General features: G+C 39.8%; 2 protein-coding genes across 3 annotated transcripts; one reads left to right on the top strand and one right to left on the bottom strand.

Moving 5' to 3' along the window:
- The first annotated feature begins 27 nt into the window (after positions 1–27).
- snap29 (synaptosome associated protein 29) lies at positions 28–3,226 on the top strand. Its single transcript, XM_080894848.1, has 6 exons — positions 28–168; positions 1,623–1,859; positions 1,999–2,192; positions 2,522–2,607; positions 2,692–2,796; positions 2,892–3,226. The coding sequence occupies exons 2-6, from the start codon at positions 1,623–1,625 to the stop codon at positions 3,047–3,049; spliced, it is 780 nt and encodes a 259-aa protein (XP_080750974.1). The 5' UTR covers positions 28–168; the 3' UTR covers positions 3,050–3,226.
- A 2,437-nt stretch (positions 3,227–5,663) lies between these two features.
- LOC308404964 (somatomedin-B and thrombospondin type-1 domain-containing protein) lies at positions 5,664–19,016 on the bottom strand. 2 transcript variants are annotated; one of them, XM_080895295.1, is made up of 5 exons: positions 18,519–19,016; positions 11,085–11,267; positions 10,551–10,641; positions 7,702–7,860; positions 5,664–7,588 (listed from the first exon to the last, which is right to left on the bottom strand). In XM_080895295.1, exons 1-5 carry the CDS (start codon positions 18,766–18,768, stop codon positions 7,483–7,485), a joined length of 789 nt encoding a protein of 262 aa, XP_080751421.1. In that variant the 5' UTR covers positions 18,769–19,016; the 3' UTR covers positions 5,664–7,482. The 2 variants fall into 2 exon arrangements, with proteins under 2 accessions (XP_080751421.1, XP_080751420.1); XM_080895294.1 differs by having other exon boundaries at positions 5,665–7,588; positions 11,085–11,270; positions 18,519–19,014.

Raw genomic sequence — 19,016 nt, 5'->3', positions numbered from 1 at the left:
GCGTGGGTTTTTATCAGTGAGTAACCCCAATATCGCCCTGGTGTGCGTTTCCTTTACGCAAGATCAGCTGTCGCGAAAGTGTGTGTGCAACGTCATCAAACGTGATAGGAAGAGTTCAGTCAGCTGATAGAGCAACAACATCGTCTGCCGCGGCTCCTGTGGTCAAAGGTTTGTCTGTTAAGTTAATCGTTACTGTGTCTTTTTTTATTATTTTACACTTTTAGACAGCATTTGTTCAATAAGAGAAAACTGCCTGTGGTGACTCTTGCGGATGTGTTCGTTTAGTTGACTGGCAGTTAAGCTAACGGTTGACTAGCAGACCAACACCCCGGCGATACATCAAACATTTCTTGACTTGCAATACTGTTTTATTTTTCTCCTCTTAATATAACACAGCAGGTATTGTTGCAGATGATTAATGTGAAATACGTTGACAAACCTAACTCTTGCTCGAATTACTTGTTGGACAACGTTGAAGTTAGCCGAAGCTAACACGCTGGAGCTTTCGTAATCGCACGAGTTCAGACAAGTTTCGAAATGAACAATTAACCTTCTTTTATCAACAAAAACGTACTGTTTTAATAAAACTAATTATTATCTAAATAGCAGATGTATTATGTTACGCATCGTTTAATTATTCAGCTATCCGATCCCAAAATATAATAAATAACGTTTCTTCCCGACGAGGTGCGATCTATCTATCGATCTATCCATTTTCCTCCGCCTATTCAGTTCATGGAATTCAACATGTTGTGCCAAAGAGTCTCCTATGTGTTAGCTCTGCATTTCTCCCTATGACTCCTGAGATGGGTTCCAGTCCACCGTATGACCCTGAATTTGATAACCAGAAGAAAATAGATGGAATGGCTAGATGTGTGTGCAGCTGATCTGCAGATGCCTGTCCTTAACTGAGCCTGGTTCTGCCGGAGGTCTCTTCCAGTAAAAATTGAGGGCAGGGGAGGGTAGGGGATCTCCTTTGGGTTATCTCTCTACTATTATAGGCTTTACCTTGCAATCCAAAGCACCTTGAGACAACTGTTGCTTTTGCGAATTTAGTTGAAGTCAAGATAAATAACACTCAGACTGTTTGAAGGATTTAATCAGTGAATAAGTGAACTTAAAAGATTATCAAGTTTTGGGAGACAATGTTTAAGAGGTGTAGTTGAGATGGTTTTGATATATGTGCAGAGGAGGGATATTAGATTCATTGGACAAAGCATGTTAAAGATGAAGCTGCCAGGCAAGAGGAAAAACAAGAAGACCATAGAGAAGATTCATAGATACAGCGAAGGAGGACATGCAGAGGGTTGGTGTGGCAGAAGAGGATGCCAGGGAGAGGGTCAGATTGTGGCAGATAATCTGTTTAGGGAACCCCTAAAGGGAGCAGCTGAAAAAAGCCAAAGATCATCAAGACTGGAACCAAATATATTATCTTTTATTAACCTGTTTATAGTTTGATTGTGTTCCAAGAAGTTGTTCCAGTTTTAAGCAATGTAAAATCCATTATTTACAGGTAACAAAAACTCCTTGTTGTGAAGAAAAGCTCATTCTTAAACTGCATGTAACTTGATGCTTATAGTCCTTTAGCTAAAATTACCAAAACATTTGTTTCTGCTCCACAGATGGCCTACCCTAAATCCCACAACCCGTTTGCAGATGATGATGATGAGGAGGATTTCAAGCCTAAAAGTAGGGGGTTTGATGACGAGCCAAGTGACAGTGGGTTGAGTGAAGCAGAGAGGAGGCAGAGATGCCTCCAGCAGGAAGTGATGCGTACAGCGCAGTCTGCTGTGGATAGCAGTTACCGCTCACTTGGCCTCATCTATGAATCGGAGAAGATGGGTGTGGAAACTGCAGAGGTATCTTAAATGAATAAGGTTCACACTACTATACAAAGAATTGACACTGTCTGTGAAAAGGTCATAGTCAACAAAGAGTTATTTTTAAAGGCCCCGTCTTCCCATACCTCATCCTGAATTAGTCTCTTCTTGTCTGCAGGAGCTGATGCGACAGGGTGAGGCTATAAAGAGGGCAGACAAGATGCTGGATAACATGGATCAAGACCTGAAGACCAGTCAAAGGCACATTAACAGTATTAAGAGTGTGTGGGGCGGCCTTGTCAATTATTTTAAGGGAACGCCAGAGACAAAGCCACCACCTGAGCAGCCAAAGGCCTACAAGGCCAGTGAAGGGTAAGTTTGTTTTTATTCTCTGTGTCAGTGAGGTGTGGTAGCATCATCCAGTTTCATTTCTGCATGTTTGAACTCCTAAACAAATCAAGGAGTTCTGTGATTTAGAGGACTTTCAATATATTAAAGATTGATATGCTGTTATGTGTAGGGACAAGTTATCATATTTTACAACAAAGCATGAAAACAGTTACTCTGAATTTGTGTTAAAGTAATGTTCACTTCTTTTAGAAGTTCAGGTAATTCATTTTTATTTTTTACTTTCATGCGTACAACTTGTTATTGACCGTCTCTCCCAAAATGTTTGAACAATTCTTATCTGACTTTCTCAGATTACAGACTGCCTTGTCCAGCAGCAGAGAAAATGAAGATAAGTACCAAGCTAGCCACCCCAACCTAAGAAAACTGGATACAGGAGGTAAGTGCTGGAACAAGAACCTCAGCATTACGGTATCTTCCCACCACTTACTGGCTCTCACTATTTCTTACTTCATTGTTTTAGGATTTGGAGCTACTGCATCAATAGATGATGGCTCATCTCAACAGAATGGATACCCTAAGAACAGATACCTGAAGGAGGCTCACCACACTCTTGACAAAAATTTGGGTAGGGAAATTCTGCACTTATTTAGTTACATACCACGTTTTTTATATAAAGTTTGTCTGCTGTAATTGAACTGATGTCTTTTGTGAATGTCTTAGATGAGATGTGTGTAGGCTTGGGTAGACTGAAGAATCTTGGGCTTGGTCTGCAGTCTGAAATTGATGTTCAGGACGACTCCATTGATGCTCTGCTAAATAAAGTGGACAAAATGGATACAAAGATCCACAACACAAACCAACAGATGAAAAAACTGTAATAAACACTTGGATTCAACTCAAGGAAACCAAAACTGACCGCAGATCATCCTCTCACCTGGGCCTTCATTTTTTTTCTCCACCTCCTTCTTTTAAAGGAAAGACTATTCACTGCTTGTTTTGGATGTCACTGTCTGTCTCTTTCTGCACTGGAGTTGTTTATTTTCTCTGTTAAGTTTCTCTCAAACTCTATCTGAATGTATGTAGTTGAACTTTCATTGATTCCATTCTGTTTTTATTGATCACCTTAGGTGTTTAATTGGCTGTTGGTTTGCTCATCATTCGTGCTGAACAAACAAATTCTGTTACAAATGAGGAAATTAATTTTAATGATTAAATATTCACTTAAAGGAGAGTAACTGGATCATTTTTTTGTGTGACATTCATATGTCAGTGTAACTGTGATTCCTAGGCCTGCCACGCCACAATTATATTTAAAAAAAAAAAAAAATACAAGCAAGCAGCTAGCCTAGCTCAAGTCACATTTGCCTTATGTGTAATTTGTATGTACAGTAGACTAGCTTTTGAAGCTGTGCCAAGTCCATGTCACCACTGGCACCGCTCACCATGTGAAGCTTCCCTCTGACATTTCTGAAATTTGTTTTTGAAGTTTATTCTTGTTTTTGAAGGATTTGATTAGCCTTATATAAATCCTGTGTATTTATGGTTATTCATTGAATGCTGCATTATTGGACAAATAATGTGAACAAGCTCATGTTAATATAAAAACTGTCACAGAAGGAATATAGCCCTTATACTACTTATTGTTGTATCTTCCATTTCTGACTAAAAGAACCACTTTTTTAAAGTAAAACACAACGCTATTCTACTAAGATGATTAAAAATATGGTTTTATGGTTATAATGTCTTATTTTTGCCATGTTTATCATTTGTTGTAATCAAGTCTGCATAGCCAATAAAGCGTATAGAACAAGTCTGAGATGTCCTGTACATTGTTTGTTACAAGTGAAGCAGGAAGCCCAAAGCACCACAGAGGGGCGCCACATTCCCAGGAATTAATTTCTCTAGATTTTTGGGTAGTATGTGTCTTACTTTTGCATGGGCTGATAGCAAGAGAGAGATTTGGTTTGTTTTTTTGTTTTTCAGATCAAAGAAAGGATTTTGTTAGGAATTTACATACAATTCACAAATATAGTTATTTGTTTCCGTTTTCCTAATTTTGTCATGTGAGGATGTGTGAGAGTTTGTTGTATGGCTGTGTACCACTTGTGTCGTGCTCAGCCGTCTATTCATTATCATTCCTCTGTGTTAGACCAGCTGCTCCTACAGAGGCACCAAGCATTTATTAGGATAACTACTAATTACAGTACATGCATCCTGAAACCACATGCAGGCTATATACAAAGAAACAGAGGTACCAGCTACCCAAGGGCCCCAAGCTGACACTCTGCGCACATGTAGTGCACACATACAAACCAGTAAACAAAGCAAATGGAAGTGCTGGGTAAATGTGGCATCATTAGCACAAGACATGGGGAAGAAATCAAGAAACAAGGCAAGGAAAACACTATGAAACTTTGCAATTAAATGGAATAAATATTTTTGCATGTGCAGGATGAAATGTTGAAACAAAGTTTTATTATCATCAGGGCAATGTCAAATGTGAAGTTAAGATGGTCGTGCAGTAGCAGAAGAAGGGGCCTCAGGCCAAGTCCAGCGATGCCACCAGTAAACGGAAGTCACCTTTGGGTTCTTTCCCTTTACGCCCTACGCTGGGGCCAGGAGGGCTTTGAACAGCTGTCTTGTCAAAAGTAAACAGTGGCCATGCTGTGACAAAAGCCACCAGTGCTGGAATGCCCCCCTTTTCAGTGGCTGTAATCCCAGAACACACTGCTGTCGGAGCCCATCAGGCACCGGGCCAGAGATGGGCCTTCCTGCCCTTTGCAAAGCAGGTTAGCAGCAGTGGCAGAGCAGCACAGGGGATGCACTGGTCAGGCAGACAGCACTGCCGCTGTTGTAGTACGAGAAAATAAAGAGTTGTGCTGACGAAGGGGAGTTTAGTAGTGAGCTAGGATGAGGAATCAGGGAGGAGAGCAGAGAAAGGGGGAGGAAGGCTGGAGAGATTGATGGAGGAGGTGAAGTTCAAGTACTTCTGACATGAAGTAGCCATGCACTAGTTTTTTTAAGGAATCGATGTGTTGGAGTCTGGTTGTTTCACATCATTGAGAGCCAAACCAGCCTGAGCTTTTGTACATAAAGATTTACCTGTACATATGATGGCACTCATAATATTGGTCATGTTATGAGCATTCACCCTTGTAACAGTGCTAATTCATGCTTAGGTGGAGGCTGGAGCCTATCTGAGCTTCTACAGCATAACAGGTCTATCACAGGACCTAACATGCATGTCTGGGGACTAGGAGGAAGTCAGAGTAACTGGACAAAATCCATGCAAGCAAAGGGAGACCAAGCAAACTCCACACAGAGGAAATGGTTACAAATAAAGTTAGAATTATGGGGAACAAAGAAGCCTCTGATAATGTGGTTTAATTGGTATTATTTATGTGACATATGGTTGGAAAAAAATTAAAAACTGCCAAGAGTGACAAAAAGCACAAGCTTTGTAAACATGAAGAGTTGCAGCCTTTCAGAGTGAATCTCAAGGTTCATCCATCCCAGCTGTCATAGGGCGAGTCTCAAGGTTCAAACATCCCTTTCTCCATATACACTTAACTAGTCTATATATCACCTAAATGAGGAGGCAAACTGGCTATCAGAATATGCAATCCGCAAAACCAAACCAAATACCAGTATGAAGATACTTTTACATATGACGTAAGCTGCCACATCTGTCATGTTTCGTCTACACATAATTACACATAGTATATATACATATACACAAAATTCCCAGAATTTACATGACAAGAACATACCCCAAATTTCAGTAGAGTGTAACAACAAAACATGATTATACACATTAGTTGTCATTTTGTTTGTCGTCATCCCGTTTACAGCCCACGCAAAAATGCCAAGAATGCCAGAAAATATGTTAATGGACATGTTTGCGTTGAAATGGTGTGAAATGCTGCTTGTAAACTCAGGAATATACTTATCAGTGTCATGCTGATGCTAGTAGTTACTGCACAGGGGAGAAGTCAGATATGTTGTAGGTGTGTAAAGGAAAACAGTGGCAAGGATTTGCAAACTGAATGCAATGATGCAGTGAAATCCACACATCAGTAGAAATACAATAGAGGGAGATATGGCGGTATAGTTTTCTTTATTTCACTAATGGACAGTGTACAGAAAATGCTGTGCTGCACTTATAAAATTACCACATGGTTTATAATAAATAAACACACAAACACAGACATGGGGGATGTAAAGAGAAAGTAACAGGTTTCCATAACATGACTGCACCTGCCTTCTTCTTAACCCAACAGCAAAAGAGATGCAGGAATTTATGCTGTGTCGTTTAACTCAAGAAGGTAAAGCTGTAGTTAGTCTGTATTTTATTTGAGGGAAAACACAGAGTCAACAGAGACAACAAAAACAGAACTGAAAAAAGTAAAGGAACTGTAGGGAGCGCTGGGAGGAGATTCGGTTAATTAAAAATATAGGAGTTGGCTGTTCACGATATTTATCTTGGATCATACTCTTCTGATAAAACTCCCCCGTGAGCAGGGCGAGTAATCATGAAGCATTTTTTAAGTCTTGGACACAAGACAGACAGAACCACAGTGAATTCGCTTATATGGCTCTTTTTCCTCTCCAGCAATATTAAGTCTAAACAGATGTGATTGATCTCCGCTATGAGTCATGTTACTGAAAACATCTGTGACTGACCACCAGAAGAGGCAGACATGAATGAGACTTGAAATCTAAGCACCTGAGAATCAGTACCTGATATTCAACTTTGCCCTTTGGGATAAAAAAAAGATACAACATCAAAATACTGAGCGAAGGATCCTAGTTTGGATATGACTTTGATGATCAGTTTTAGTATCTCCAAAACCACTGATGACTTAGGACTGTTTGGGGATAAATGACAGATGTCTGATGTTTACACTGTTGGATACAAATTATTGAAGCTATATAGACACATATACATTACATAAACCAATCATAAGTAGAAAATGTATAAAGCAAAATAATATATTTCTATATTTATACATTATGCATTAGAAAATGCACTTGTATTGATGGAGGTAGATAGCAAAGACTCAGAGGTAAAAAGGCAAATAGATGCTGTGCTTTAGAGGAGAATTACGTGGCTGTAAAATCAGACGTTAAATGCAAGAATTTATGTGTGCTTTAAGAGTTTATACAGTACAGAATATGAGGTGAAAGAAAAAAAGTGGCAGGATGCTGCTAATATCCTTGAGTTACCCATCCAGTAATCTGGATTGGAGGGTCTGGCTTGGCTGGCAGGGCTGTCCTGCACTTGGCAGGATGCTGAGAGTAGCGTGCCGCCTCAAACAAAGAGGAAAGAGTTGTCAGAACACTGGCAGCGCTCAGAAGAAAACTGTCGAATCCAGGAACCGTGACAGCCCGCGACTGAAGCTGCTGACCAGAAGGTCCTAAAGAACAGAGGAGCCCATCAGGCATGTAACAAATTCCTTTTAACTTAAGCTTGAGTTAGGAATGTAATGGATGAACATATCTTCAGTTATCTTTAAGTTAGCTTGTTTACCTGGTGCCCCTTACACCATCGCCTCCACAGCGATCTGACTTTGCCATGGCATCACTTTGACACTCCACACAGACAGCAGTCTCTCTCATCAGTCGAGCGGTCCACAGTTTGAGTCTACATGCCGCACTAGCCTGTTTCACTTGCAGATGCACACAGTAACTGCAAGCAAGGGTAAAGAAAGGGAAAGAAGGTGTCAAAGTAGAAGACTCTGTTTACCTGCATTCATTATCAAGTCAAAAATATAATGCTCAAAGGCAAATAATATATTTGAGACTCAGAAACACATCAATGATCCAGTCAATCACATCATTCATGCTCACATATGAAACCAGAGCATTTCAAACAGAAAACACAGATGGAAAATGTTCAGATGAAGAAACAGGGGCATGTGCCAGTTTTAAGCTTTCCAGTTTCTGAAAAATATCCTGCTTTGTTTAAAGTTACACTAATGGTACAAACAAAGTATCTCTTCTTTGAATTAAGAGGTTTTACATATCAAGGCATAATAATCATCTGGTCCTTAGCTGGTCTTAAAATTAATTAAATACAACCTCAGGTGAATAAAATGTGACATATTACACTCTGTCTTTGTTTATTTAACAAAAATAAAAGCCAACATGCAGACGCACTGTGTGATAAACTTATAGCTTAACCCTTCACCCCAAGATCAGACTGTGCAATGCTCAGAGAAACTGCATCTCAGACTTTAAAGTTCTCAGTTAGAATGCTAAATGTTAAAACTCGTGACAATACAATCAGAAAAAGTCTGAAGAAATATGGATGGTTTGTAATGATTGACAGGGAAAAGCCTCTTCTCTCTAAAAGGAACGTGGCAGCATGGCTTAGTTTTGCAGAGTTGAGATGTTTTGCACATCTAAATGCAGCAAAACAGCACAAACGCCTCATACCAACTCTCAAGATATTGCTGCTAAATATGCTTTCACAAGCTATAAAATCGTTGGGTGTGCTCATTTTTCACATTTTGCTTCTTCTTCTTTGTCTTTTCACTTGGTGCTTTTTAAATAAATAATGACATGGAGTAATATCTCATGCATTGCTGTTTATCTGACACTGTTTTATTCCCTGATACTTAAAAAATTAAAATTCAAAAAGGTGTACTTTACTTTTATCGTGACTGTATCTGGTGACCCAAGTTTAATACTTTAATTACTTAACAAAGTAAAAATTTGCTGATAAGTAACACAAGTGATTCACTTGTGTCTTGATCGCCTGGATTATCCCATCATAATCACAGCTCAGTCTGCACAGTAAAAGGGACAAATAAAGCCTTGTTTTTCTGATAAATGGGTTAATTCCGCTATTTATTTTGCAGCTGATTCAGACAGGTGTGACAAAATATTACCCAAATTTGGGTGACTTGTCAAAGAAAACATGAAGTTTCCCTTTATTTCTTCCTCAGATTATTTCAGAAATATTTCAGAAAGTTGTAAATATGTATGAAATCCTTACTCTGTTTGCCTGTAAGACATAAAGTATATGTCTGCATGTCTGTAGTGGGATGTCTCTGCTTTGTTTCCTTAACTTTTCCACAGTGAAACCTTCTGTTAAATACTTGTTTTTTTGACTAAAATTTCTGTCTTAAAAATTGCAGACAGATATTATTTTCTTTTGCTGAGCTTTTACAAGCTAAATCTGCACAACAGCCTTGTGTTATGGTCCATCCTCCCTTATTTTATAATGACCTTGTCTTAATGTCCAGTCTCTAATATCCACTAATATCCAGATTTAAATATACATCCAAAGACAACTGATCATCATTTCACTGTTATCGCTGTTAACCCTCACTTCTTCAATTAATTTCAAAGACACCACTATTAATATACCAGATGTCTGTGTGAAATTGCTCTTACTCTGTAAAATTCATGCTGAATCAATGCCATTTATGAGTAATGCACTCCCAGTCCCCTGATGTTTTGTTTCAGTCAAAACAAAAGTATCCAATGTCCATTTTAATTACTGAGAAAAGCTGTAAGCTGTCAGGAAGCCAGCTCAGATTTTTTCCCAGAGAACATAATGAGAAGATTTGTAATCAGCTTAGATCAAAGATCAAATTTATACAGCGAAGGCTTTTCTTTTTAAATTGATTACGTCTGACTTATCAGGAAAGGTCAGCTCCTGATGCAAATATTCAATGACAGAGTTCATGTTACACACCCAAAGTAATTTTGAGGACGTGCTTGCTATAGCAACCTCAGTCTTTGCCAGTATTCCCTAATCTTTTGGTGCTCAGAGTTGACCTTTAAATAAAGGAAAAACTGGGGGAAAATATGGTATGAACCTGTTGTGAAATCCACCAGCCTTGGAGTTAGCGGAAGCAAGGAAAATGTTGAATAAGTGCCTTTATTCTTGAGTGAGATGCATCTGAAAGTTTGCTGGCAAGAAAAGAAAGGCTACTGTTTGTATAATTACGGTGATGGTATGAACTCAAATATGCATATTAAATATTTAATCAAAGGTTCTACAGCAGTGCTGACTGACCTGCCAACTATTTTGCAATTCACAAAAAAAACTGTTTAAAGAAGTTCCAGCTATAATCAATGCTGAAAAAATATTTCAGACACAACCAAAGCACTTGCAACTAAAATGTAGTTCAAGCTACTGAAAGTACATAAAAGATTTTATATTTTAATAAAATCTTTTATGTTATTTCTATGTAATAATTTCGCCAGACAAAGCCGTTAACCATGACTCACAGGCTAAAATAACTCAAGTAAATTACCAAACATTTAAAAAAGGGCATCTGTAATCACCTGCCACTGCCCCGACAAATCCTACACTAGAGACATGAAACAAAGCTGGTATCTTGCGGTTTGATATTAAGGACTTACCTGGCCTTCTCCTCCTTCATCAGCATGTGTGGTCTCCTCCAAGGGTCCTTGAAGTTCCTCTTGAAAGAATTAGGCAAGATTTTTGCGACTTCTGGAAGTCAGGTATAAGCACGGGCAGATGAGAATTAAAAAGAGGGCAAATAGGTCTAATAAGCTGTTGCATCCAGTAAAGATCATACTTATAAAGGCATCTACTGTTTAATCTGAGCAACTCAGCTCTAAGGTAAAGTGAGTTCAGCTTTCCTTGTAAGTTTTCAAAATGTTTTCCTGTCTTAAGGTTTTTTAATTACTTGGAAAAGTGCACAGCTGAAGACAGAATAGAAATATCCTTTATTATTCCTCAGTGGGGAAATTCAGTTGTTCCATCAGCAAAGTGACAGGCAGATGGAGCATGCAGACTCAAGATTTGTTTCTTACAGCAAAAGAAAGTTAACAGTTGTCCCAGATAATACCAAAGCGCTTGTTTAATTTGTAACAGTGCTAGTGAACTGAACTCTGTAACATACATAAATGCAGAAAAAGTCAGGCTGTCACCTTTCGCGGTGCTGCATATGGCGTTGTTTCCGAAGCATCCTCGACGTTGTTTGAGATCAGGACAGGGTGTACCTCCATTTCTAGGGGGAACAGATACTTGGCGACTCCTTTCCGTGCTACCAATTCCACATGAAGATGTGCATGATGACCAGGGACCCCATGATCCCACCACACAGTCAATGGCTGCTAGGGAATCAGAAAGCCATAGATTAGCTTAAGATTGCAGGAGTTAAATGGATTATAAAGTAATATTTCTTCATAGATTCTTCAGTGTTACTGGTTGTTTAATAAAGTTAGGGGATTCAAGGTGAGATTTACATTTATTTAAAAAGACTGAGGTGTTTAAGAAGAAAGATACCCTTCTTTCTGATATAGTAAAACAAGAGGTCTAATTATGAAAAAGAATTTATCTGTAGTCCAGAGGGAGCTGCAAACTTTCCCCTAATCTTTGCTGTCATGTACCATACAGCTTAAAGTGTAGCTGCAACAGATGCCCTGATATAGACTTTGATGCCAGTCCACTGAACATTTACTTGGGTAGGTAGGTGGCGAGTGACTGGGTCACTACCATGTACTTATTTCAGATCAGCCTAACCCCAGACTCAGGAAGTCTGCAACTGAGGTCAAATGTGGGGGGACCATTTAAATAAGAGGCTAATTTTGCATCCTGTTCTCTCTGGTTTCCCTCTACCCCACACTTACACGCAAACACACACACGGACGCCCGTGAACTCAGCATGCCACATAAACACAGCAGTTTTAGTAATCATACTTCCTGTTCAGTAGGCTGATTTAGTTAATTACATCAAGCAAAGAGGAAGCTGTATCACTTAGATGACTGCCTTGATCAAAGCCCCAAAACTCCAGCAGTAATCAAGAGCTTTTCAGCACAGAGATTAAATAGGAGCAGACATTTTAATAGTCTTGTTTTTACAAGGAAGGGCATACTTCACAAACACATAAACAAATCAGGTAAGTTCAACACAACAGTGAACAGCTGTAAGCATGTATACACCATAATATTTTTAGAAAGCCTGACATTTGTGGTTTAGAGCTTTTTCTGTTTTCATCCTTTAAAATAAAAGTTTGCGACAATAAGAGCAGGTGCACCCAGCTTGAAGCTTGTAGACGTTGGTGGTGAAATTACAGGGAATGGGCGGATAAATATACCATAACTGAATCTAATCCTCCCTCTTCATTTAATCTCCCTTACACTGTCTTTATAATAGACACTCACCCCACTATACAATGTCGTGAGTGAATAATTATGTGTGTGAACATGAGACAGAGAGAGAGGGAGAGAGTGCTTTCAAGATGCCGCCTGTTTGGTTCATTCCCATGGTCCTGTTGGGGGTTCGGAGAGGAGGGGGGGGGGGGGGGGGGGGGGGCAGCTGCCTCAGTGACACAGCCGATCCACAAAGCCACAGTGGAATCTCTGCATTCCTGCACATTAGTGCTGCCCACCTGACACTCGCCTTTCCCAGATCACCACACACAGCAAACAATTTCTGTCTGATAAATCATCCCACTTAAACCTCTTCTATTCTTTCCCTAAAATACACAGGCATGCTCATTTGCCTCTGTAAACGTGATGAGATACATGCACTTTCTTGAAAGATTACTCAGGGTGGGATGGCATTAGACACTACAACCGTATCAGCTTCCTACCCTTGCCTCCTCCACCTCTTCTTATCCTTGCTCCTGTCTTCTTGCCTTTCCTTCCCGCTGCTACATCCTCTGACGTTCACGGGCAGCTTTCATGCCGCTGTTTTCCTTTCTCATGGTGGGAAAAACACAAGCAAGGAGTCCAGCTGAGGTATTTGCTTCATAGCAGAGCGTGCAGTGAAATCAATAGGGTTGGCTAGTTCCCACACCCGGAGGAGAAACAGCTATTATCCCTGTGATCGACACCGACATACACATAAGCAGGACTAAGGCCCTGTCTGGGAGTCTCAGCCATTTGGGCTGATTTGCCAGAGGTCAGAAGGCAATTACCAAGCTGTGGTGGTCCCTCAGTCTGCTTCTGGCACAACCAGTGCAACAATTCCACCACCCACATGTCAACCCTGCTGACAGTCTGACAGCCTAACCCACATAGTCACTCTTGTCCCCTGTTTGCATTGTTAATGAGAAAGTCTTCAGTTCGAAAGCTTGCCACCACCTCTGACCTCTGACCCCAATACAGGAAACAAATGGCACTTGTTCCCAGCATGTTCAGCTTTTGTCTTTTGGAAAAGCTGATATTTTTAACAGAGTTTCTGAGATAGATTTTAGATGTGCGTTTTCTTATTTTTGGAGAGCAATTTAACTGCATTATTCTGTCCAGGTTAAATCTATTTTTGTAATTTAACTAATGATATTTCTCTATTTTCTGTTTTCATCAAGATTATTTTCACCAGTTTACCGTAAGTGTCATTAATATGGAAAACAGGGAAGTCGTCCGTTTCAGTGAACCAGCAGCACCACAGTACAAATCTGGTTGCTGTCAAAGTTTAAAGTGAAAGGACTTTGCTTGTCTATGACTAATTTTTCAGGCAGCAGGCAAAGCCTCAGACAGCATTAAACTAAACAGAACCAATGACCAATGATCCAACATAAGCACTTTTATCTCTCAACTTCTGCCAAACTCCAGTCACTCTTGTTTCAGTGGGATAATAGCCTTTTGGGATGGCATTCCTTTGCCTTTCCTTTTATTCTCCTTGAATTCTACCTCCATTTTAGGGTCTCAGACCTGCCTGCCCAATTTGCTTTATCTTCCACTCCTTTGATTACGTTGTCCCCCACTCTCCCTTGTTCTTCCCCCCCATCTGTCTCCTTTTTTTGGTTCTGAGCTTCACTCACTCACCCACCCCCTCCCTTTCCTTCCAGCCCCATCTCTTCTCTGATGAGACCCAGATGTCCAGCTGCTCTGGAGGACCACTGCACCTCAAAGCCTCCACGGTCACCCTCCCTTCCCTGTCTGGGCCTTGGTCCCATCAGACAAGCCTTATAATCTTCACCAAAACAGGAACCTCAAGCCTGTTAATAGGAGTTGAGAAGACTGGACTGAGCCCTAATAGCAGGTGAATGTTTCCTATATACAAGCAGGAAGGGCGGCCATCTGCTGCAAATGGCTGGGGTTGAGGGGAGAAAGACAGGACAAAGACATGCTGTGGAAAAGAGCCAGAGATTAATAATATCTAATGCTTAAATGCAGGAACTTGTATAAACACATAGTGTGTGAAAAAAAAGGTAAGTGAAGAAGAAAAACTATAACAAGAAAGAAAAAGAAGAATTACAGTTAGAGGCTTCACAGATAAGGCGATCTTTGTCTGTCTGTGAAACACGATTAAATTTTTCCTTTCAGGAATGGAAGCATTAACAAAGTTGAGTAGATTACTCGTGTAGTTGCTTCAACTGAGCTTCGGATTTGACATACACTAAAAAAAATGGAAGTGCTGACAAAAAATAAAGATTATCTTTGTATTTTTCGTCAAACAAAAAGGTTCTCTGTGTGAAAATGCTCACTATTTGCTCACCAACACCATTAGTCTGACAAAAACCTTGAAGCTGCAGAGGAAAGAAGTCTAGAAAAAGGGAATAATGTACTGAAATTACCTTGACCTTTACCTGATGATAGGTGGACAGAGTCAAACACAGCAATCAAACACTACAGACAGCCAAGGCAGGAGTTTCCCTTTGCAAGCCCCCTTCGATTTAGTGATATGCATATGCACCTTCATTTGTGCGTACAGTAAGTGAGTGAAAACTGTTAATGCCCTTCAAGCTCAGCAGTGTTTTCCTGTCAAGAAGAAACCAGATGCTGCACATCAGATTTGCAAAATGTAGCATGTGAGTGCCAAGAGGTGTTTAACATATTTGTCCCCAAAAAAAAAAAAATCCAACAGCTGGCCTGTTTAGTCTTCATTATGTAAAGACATTCCCTACTAGCAGAACAGAGAACATGTGGGATGCAAGGAAGAAAAAGAGGGAGTGAACTTAGGTGGAAAGAGGGAAACATTGTGGCATGACAACATACTGCACAGTGCCCTAGAGAAAATAAAGAGAAACAGAGAGGAGAGAGAGAGATGAATGATGAGCAAAAGTCTCATGTACCAAATGCAGAGGCTTTAATGTATTTTCCTGTTAGGGTGAGAACCACCAGAGGCTGCAGTAGAAGAGAGAAGCTGCCCCTTCTTGCTTCATACTGCCCCAAATGATCTCTAGAGTCAATGAAGAGGAATGGGAGCTTATCGTAATGGGAACCATAGAGTTAAGATTGAAACTGGTGTATGAAAATCACTTCTATAACAGGAGACAACATCAAAGTCCTTCTGGAAGCAAGTGTTACCACGCTTCAACCATCCTTTAATGCCTCTGAGACCTTATTTGGCAGTTGTTTGGGGGCATTATCCAGTTTAATTTCATACATGAATGGAATAAACAGAGAAATCTGACAAAACCAACTTAAAAGGTGTGCTGATTTTGACCAATACAAAGTATGTCTTTAAAAACTCATTTCCTCCTGGTAGTTAAATATCTATCACAATCTTTGCCAATGCAAAAACCTTTCAAAGATTTCAAATAAAGATTTGGCACGTCTCTATAAAATATAAGCAAATTTTCTGAGGTGCTGATGCCAGAAGCAAAAGCTCATTGTTCCTTGGTTCTTAATCTTACTGTGAGATGTTTTCCTTTCAGATAAACATTAATTAGTGAGAGGTTTAAACTTTTACTTTTGTTTGTGGCTAGAATAATAAAAAAAATGGTGGCCAACAGCTCGACCTGCTAAACCAGCCAAAAGATGCCTACAAGTAGTTTTTGCTGTGAGGTGTACATTTGGAAATTAATAGCCTGCAACTACTGAAGTTATATAAGCCAGACTGATGACCAAAACATGAAGTTCATAAAATAGAAAAATCATGTCAGCTTGCTATATGTTATAACAAGTTGATTTTGCTCAATCATTACTTTAACTTGTACAGTGTCCTTCTGTGTTTACACACAGTTCACACTCCTGTCAAATCCTTCATTTTAACAACATCTCTGAGTGTTTATATCCATGTTTTTTTCTGTGTCTGCTCTGATGTCACCCACTCAAAGCACTGTGTTGAGCTCCAGCAAACAGGAGGTAATTACAGCCTCCAATAGTGTCACACACAAACTGCTTGATGTGTTGCAGAGCTTCAGGATCAACTCTGAGTGTTAAGTGGGTGAGGACATATCAGGGGGCTAGGATGGAGCAGAGCCAAGCCTGACGATAAATGCTGTGTTTTTACTGTAAAGATTTTCAGATTGCATACAAAATGTTTATTGATCCATGTGGGTTCGTTCTTATGTTCAGACTGTGAAATAAAAATTAAAAAAAACTGCACAGGGCAGCTGTGAGCTGTGATAAGAGCTGAGATAAGAGGCTGTTACAATGATGGCTCCACACTAACCTGAGCTCATTTCCTGTTAACATTCAGCTTGTCAGACACATGGATCTGGTTTGTGAATGGCAAAATGATGTTTCTGAATGGCAATCTAGCTGATTGTTAAATTAAAAAGAAATCTGGGTCTGTTTACAAAGTGTTGCTTCCTCCCTTGCTTTCAAAAAGTCACATCTCTGGTTTTACAAACACTGTAGAGTTTATTTATTTAGTTAAAAAAAATCCACTTTCTAATGTTTCCATAACAATAAAAACAGCTTGGCATTGAGAGCAAAGCCAAAAGAAAAACTCATGTGTATGTTAATCTTAACTCTTTCATGTGCAATTTAAAGTAATATACTGATGTTTATGAATACTTTAGCTTATCTACCCCCATTTCAATTTCAGTCCAACATTTCCACCACACTGCAGTAAAGGACCACATCACTACAACAGTACTGTAAACAAAATAAAAGCAGACATGGCACTTACTGAGATGAATTGCTTCACTTGAGCATATTTAAAGACAAACAAACTCAAGTCTAATTCAGCCTAAATTTACAGAAACTCAATTGTTTAATTTAAAGTAAAGAATCCTGAAAATGCAAAAATGGCTTAAACCTAATGATGCAAAAGGACTAAAGATGCAATAGGGTAAATCAAAAAAGGAGAATTTTTTTTAAAGTAGAAGAAAAAAACCTCCCAATGTTTGGAAATAAGCAGTCCTCTCTTTTCTAAGCCCCTCCCACGTAACTAGAACCAGCATACGCAGGTGGCTGAAAAGGGGAGTTAATACTGACCTTTGGTTTCGCAATGCATTCAAAATTCTTCTCTCTACTTGTTTACTAATATGTCTTCATTCCTGAATAATCCTCTTCATCCTTCATGCTACTTTATGCCACCAGCCTGATCTGTTTTAAAGACATTGAGTGAAGTCTCCTGTCATGGCCTAGCTTTTCTAAAGCCTGACAATACAGCAAAGATGAAATGCTGGATCCTTATTCCATTTTAGATCCCTTGTATTACCATATGCTCCTTAGCTGAGCTTTAACCTGTACAAAAACTAGTGTAGCTCTGATAACGGCAGTATTACAGCTAAAATTGATTAGCAGGTGTTTATGGGCTCTTTATAGTAAACAGTGAGGTCTAATGAAGTGTATTACAACTGTCCTTGTGTTAGTTGTGTACACAGTTTTAAGTTAGTGATTGAAGTCTGGATGGGGCAGCCTATTCACATCACAGAACAGATAAAATACTCAAACCAGCTTGTATATAATAGTGGGATTGCTCCACAGTTTAAAAGCTCTTTTCCCTTTAGGACTGACCCCTCAAGTGTGCTTAAGAGGGTCACATTCTCAGGGTATTTATGCCAGAGAAATCTCTTTGTGAACTTGAGTAGTGCCAAATACTTCACTATAAGAGTTGCTTTTGTTACAGGTCAGAGTGTTTCCTGTCTGTCACATCTAAGACATAGCTCCACTGTAATTCTGACCATCTTTGGCAGTCTGTTTCCATGGTGTCTGTTCCCTCATTTGTCCATATATAGCAAAAGCCTGGTTGATGATGGGGGGTTGCCCACAAATACGTTTTAAGGAATAAGCAAATGAGTGTTTCTAATTTAAGGTCATTTTTCTGGCTTTAAGACGAAACTAATGTTGTTATGGTCTCTCAGACCACTTAATGTCCAGGCTGTGCAATGTGAAGCTGTGATGTGAAGGTCATGAGTCGAAGCTACAAATGTAAAACCACACAAGGCAGACAGTAGTCACCTCTCGCTGGTCACTTAAAACAAAGAGCCATATTGGGCATATTAAAAACAGCTACGTGTAGTATGTCTCACTCCCTACGTGTCACCTCAGTGGCAGCCATCCCTCCCCAAAACTAAACAACAATGAACAGCAGCAGTCATTGGATAGGATTCAAAACATATATACACTACATACCTTATTTCTTCCTCGCTCTTTGAGCTTTCAAACTTCAAATAGACAAAACTGCTGTTATCTGATATCAAATGTCAGCGAGCTCAACAGAGCAAACAACTCACCAGATATTTGGCAAACGCTCTGATAGTCCTCGCAACAGTCTCTTGTTTTCTGACAGTAGGTATCGCAGTAACACACTGTTTTCCTCCTGGAGTACTCAAAACATTCGTTGTTCCGGCCGGTGCAGCAGTTTGGGCTCTCTCGCTCCCTGCAGCCTGCTTCAGCCTGTGGAACAAATTCTCCGCAGAAAAATGCCAAAAATCCCCAAACGACAAAGCCAAGACGCGCTGAGCTCCATCCATACGCTCCCATGACGGAAATCTTTCTGGGACCACTTGCTCCACACACGCTGTTGCTGCTCTGTGCTGTTGTTGCCTTTTTAAAAAATAATAATAATAATCAAATAATGTTATTAAGGTGAAATTTGTATTTTCTATATAAAATCCAAGTGCAGCATGGTCCTGCTTGTGCAGAAAACGAGGTATCTTCTGTGTAAACGCCTGGACGAACAAGTGACGCGTAAAATTTAAGTGGAGTCGTGCGCGCTCACTAACTCCTCT

Source organism: Rhamphochromis sp. 'chilingali' (genome assembly GCF_963969265.1).
Source record: "Rhamphochromis sp. 'chilingali' genome assembly, chromosome: 10".
Taxonomy (NCBI): Eukaryota; Metazoa; Chordata; class Actinopteri; order Cichliformes; family Cichlidae; genus Rhamphochromis; species Rhamphochromis sp. 'chilingali'.
The sequence above is the reverse complement of the archived record's forward strand: the minus strand, read 5'-3'. Positions and strand labels throughout refer to the sequence as shown.

Bases quoted from the DNA above. Each gene is read 5' to 3' on its own strand.
- snap29 (XM_080894848.1), top strand. From the start codon at position 1,623: ATGGCCTACCCTAAATCCCACAACCCGTTTGCAGATGATGATGATGAG. The intron at 2,608-2,691 runs GTAAGTGCTGGA...TCATTGTTTTAG, and splicing joins AAGAAAACTGGATACAGGAG to GATTTGGAGCTACTGCATCA. The intron at 2,797-2,891 runs GTAGGGAAATTC...TGAATGTCTTAG, and splicing joins CACTCTTGACAAAAATTTGG to ATGAGATGTGTGTAGGCTTG.
- LOC308404964 (XM_080895294.1), bottom strand. From the start codon at position 18,768: ATGGGAGCGTATGGATGGAGCTCAGCGCGTCTTGGCTTTGTCGTTTGG. The intron at 10,642-11,084 runs GTGACAGCCTGA...CCTGACTTCCAG, and splicing joins CATATGCAGCACCGCGAAAG to AAGTCGCAAAAATCTTGCCT. The intron at 7,589-7,701 runs GTAAACAAGCTA...TCTGTTCTTTAG, and splicing joins GATGGTGTAAGGGGCACCAG to GACCTTCTGGTCAGCAGCTT.